At 40.5% G+C, this 3,010-nt stretch overlaps 1 protein-coding gene across 1 annotated transcript; it reads left to right on the forward strand.

Moving 5' to 3' along the window:
- The first annotated feature begins 240 nt into the window (after positions 1-240).
- On the forward strand, positions 241-2,670 carry LOC111995042 (U-box domain-containing protein 40). The gene has a single exon (XM_024026931.2). It carries the CDS (start codon positions 710-712, stop codon positions 2,444-2,446), a length of 1,737 nt encoding a protein of 578 aa, XP_023882699.1. The 5' UTR covers positions 241-709; the 3' UTR covers positions 2,447-2,670.
- Positions 2,671-3,010: the final 340 nt, after the last annotated feature.

Consider the following 3,010-nt stretch of genomic DNA (forward strand, 5'->3'; position numbering starts at 1 on the left):
GCGATACTTTCCAGCTCCGGCGACAACCCGATCTCCACCCGAACGGACCCGATCTCCACCCGAACCCAAAACCGATCCGACCGATTGACGCCGGCGGTCGGTCTCGGGTCAGTCTTCTGTCCACCCGACGCCGGCGGGTCGGGTTCGGGCTGGGTCGAAAACCGACCCGGCCCGACCCGTGGACACCCCTAGCTTTAACCACACTTGTCTTTGAATATGCTAGTCTTTCAAGTACCAATGTACATTGCCATATACAACAAATGGAAACTACCATTATAAAAGCTGTTCACAGCCAGATACCACCAGCAGAAGAGAGCAAAACATAAAACCCAATAATAATCAGCCTTCAACTTCACAGAGAGTCCCACAGATCGAACCAAACCTTTTTCACCGTTCACTGTGACAGAACTGCCCTTGTCACCACACTCATTGAGCTGTCACTATTACACAAACCCCCATAAGGTCATTCTCGTAAATTCACACTGAAAATCTAATTCAGTTTCAGCTCCTGAGTCCAAACAAGAAGATAAAGCATAGCATACAGTGACAAACTGTGAGAGAGAGAATCCCTATTTTTTCTCATTTCTCTGATCCATATTCTTCACCAGAATTCTCATTGCTCGCCAGAATATTCGTACCCACATCACCAAAATCTCACAAAAACAAATGGGTTTGCTCCAAAACCAGTGAAAAGCAAAGAAAAACCACGATGAGAGAACAAAAACAAGACCAAAACCAAACCTCGCCGGAAACATCCGCCGGAAAATCTAATACTCTCCAGGGAGGCATTGAGATTATATCCTCATTGATCTCTCTGACTCACTCAGTCAAAGTCTTTGTATCGAAATGGCAATCGATTCGTGTCAAGCTCGAGGAGCTCCACTCGGGTCTAATTGCCATTGAAAATAGTGAGTTCGAGCACTCCCACATCGAGAACCCAGCGATCTCAGGCTTACTTTCAGCTATATTATTGACAACCAAAGAGTGCCATGACCTTGCTCGACGTTGCGTCGATCTCTCTTACAGTGGAAAGCTTCTAATGCAAAGTGACTTGAATGTGATCCTCACGAAACTCGATCGCCATGTAAGTAATCTCTCTGACTTGTACACAGCTGGTGTTTTAACTCAAAATCATGCCTTGGTTGTTTCAAAGCCTAGTGTTACTGCTTGTAGAGACGACATGCGGTTTTATATAAGAGACTTGTTAACGAGAATGAAGGTCGGTGATACGAGAATGAAGAGGCAAGCTTTGGTTAATTTGTACGAGGTTGTGGTCGAGGACGAGAAATATGTAAGAGTTATGTTGGAAATCGATGGTGTTGTGAATGTTTTAGTGAATTTTCTCGATTCGACAGAGGCACAGATACAAGTCGAGTCGACTAAAGTTGTGGAAGTGATTTCTGGGTTCGATTCGTATAAGGCTGTTTTGATTGGAGCTGGGGTTGTTGGACCGTTGATTCGAGTTTTGGAGTGTGGGAGTGAGATGGGAAAAGAGGTTGCTTTGAAATGTTTGATGAAACTGACAGAAAATTCGAATAATTCATGGTCTGTTTCAGCACATGGTGGAGTCACTGCTTTGTTGAAAATATGTGGGAGTGATTGTAAGGTTGAGTTGGTTGGTTATGCTTGTGGGGTGTTAAGAAATCTAATCGCTGTTGAAGAAATAAAGCGGTTTATGATTGAAGAAGGTGCTATTCCGATGTTTATCAAGATTGCAAGGTGTAAAGATGAAATCTTGTTGATGATTTCAATTGAATTCCTTCAAAGTATAGCGTTTGAAGATGAATTGGTTAGGGAAATGATTCTTAGAGAAGGAGGGATTCGTGCATTACTACGTGTTGTTGATCCTAGATGGTCTTATTCTTCGAAAACAAGAGAGGTAGCATTGAGAGCTATTGAGAATTTATGTTTCTCTTCCCCGAGTGCTATGAATATTTTGATGAATCACGGTTTTGTGGATCAAATTATGTACTTTGTTCGAAATGGAGAAGTTTCTGTTCAAGAATTGGCATTGAAGGTGGCTTTTAGGCTTTGTGGGACATCAGAAGGGGCCAAGAAAGCAATGGGGGATGCAGGGTTTATGCCTGAGCTTGTTAAATTTCTCAATTGTAAGTCTTTAGAAGTTAGGGAAATGGCAGCTGAGGCACTCTCTGGCTTGGTATTAATCCCCAAAAATCGAAAGAAGTTTGCGCAGGATGACAGGAATATTGGCTTGCTGTTGCAATTGCTTGAGAAGGAAGAGGGAAATTCAGGTAATAAAAGGTTCTTGTTATCTATATTAACATCATTAACAAGCTGCAGTAGTGTGAAAAGAAAGATTGTGAATTCTGGGTACATGAAAAACATAGAGAAACTTGCACAGGCTGAAACTGATGCTAAGAGACTTGTCAAGAAGCTGTCTACAAACAGATTCCGAAGTATGTTAAGTGGAATCTGGCATTCTTGAATGTGATTTTCCTTTTTTTTTTTTTTTAATTAAATTTTTATAGGTGTAAATCTGCATAAATGTTTGTCAAAATTTTCCTTCTTTGTTTCCTTTTTGTATCAAAGTCACCCTCTCTTAAATTCTCCACTTCCGGAAACAGCTTTAGAACAACTTTTTGTTAAGATTGTAACTGCAACTCTGCAAGTAGATATCTAATAAAAGCTGCTATTACAGAGTTCCTTCAATATATTATGCCATTGCTGAAAGCAATTGCAGTTATGAAGCAAAAGGGTGAAAGAAGTCATAATAATAAAAGAATATTAAGAATGCAATTACTGTTATTTGAAGTTAGTTGGATGTAGAAAGGTCATGTATTGCATGTTTTTGAGAGGTGACACATGGTAAAGACATGACAGACATACAGATGGGCATGTGAATAGCGGCTATCAAAGCTTGTTTCCAGCTATAATTATAGACAGAAATGATAGTGATGGATGAAGTTTCCTTCTGTATTTACTTGTCCTTTTGCCTGTCCCATCTCCTTATTATGCCAGTTAAGTATTGTTAACATGGAATTATGTTTTA

The sequence above is a fragment of the Quercus suber genome, unplaced genomic scaffold (genome assembly GCF_002906115.3).
Source record: "Quercus suber isolate HL8 unplaced genomic scaffold, Cork oak 2.0 scaffold_777, whole genome shotgun sequence".
Lineage (NCBI taxonomy): Eukaryota > Viridiplantae > Streptophyta > Magnoliopsida > Fagales > Fagaceae > Quercus > Quercus suber.